The 453-nt window shown below is 31.6% G+C and overlaps 1 protein-coding gene across 1 annotated transcript in view; it reads left to right on the top strand.

Annotated features, from left to right (window-relative positions):
- The window catches only part of LOC110420677 (uncharacterized), a 2,409-nt gene extending 2,333 nt beyond the window's left edge, over nucleotides 1–76 (top strand). The window contains exon 2 of the mRNA XM_089784284.1: nucleotides 16–76. Within this exon, the coding sequence (XP_089640410.1) occupies nucleotides 16–76 (61 nt within the window). The remainder of the gene's footprint in view (nucleotides 1–15) is intronic.
- Nucleotides 77–453: the final 377 nt, after the last annotated feature.

Below are 453 nucleotides of genomic sequence, written 5' to 3'. Positions count from 1 at the left end.
ACCTGAGAATTTTAGGCAACCTCAGATAACATTAGAGCCATGTGGAATAAGTGTTAACATACTGCAAAGGCCTTAATGCGTAAGCTGAAATTCCTAAAAATGCCGTAACAATATTTTTAGCTAAAAATTTTGGACATTGTTTTATGCTAATGATTGAAAAATTATGGAAAGGCTATAAAATAATTAAGGTAAAAGCTCTCCCTAAAATCTTAAACAACTTAGACCCTTAAAGAGAAGACATGTCAAAATAAAAATATAAACCTCATCGTCCCATGTAATAAATGGAAATTTTGTTTTGCAAAGACAAATCCAGGATGGCACGACCACTACACCTATAATTGTAAATACCGTTAAGATTATTTCATGACCAAGAAAGTCATAGTTTTTTTTTCTTTAAAGTCTGAAAATCCATTTATAACTATCCATCTATACACACACACACACACACACACA

Source organism: Theobroma umbraticum, unplaced genomic scaffold (assembly GCF_002168275.2).
Source record: "Theobroma umbraticum cultivar Fairchild unplaced genomic scaffold, ASM216827v3 scaffold_86.0, whole genome shotgun sequence".
Lineage (NCBI taxonomy): Eukaryota > Viridiplantae > Streptophyta > Magnoliopsida > Malvales > Malvaceae > Theobroma > Theobroma umbraticum.
The sequence above is the reverse complement of the archived record's forward strand: the minus strand, read 5'-3'. Positions and strand labels throughout refer to the sequence as shown.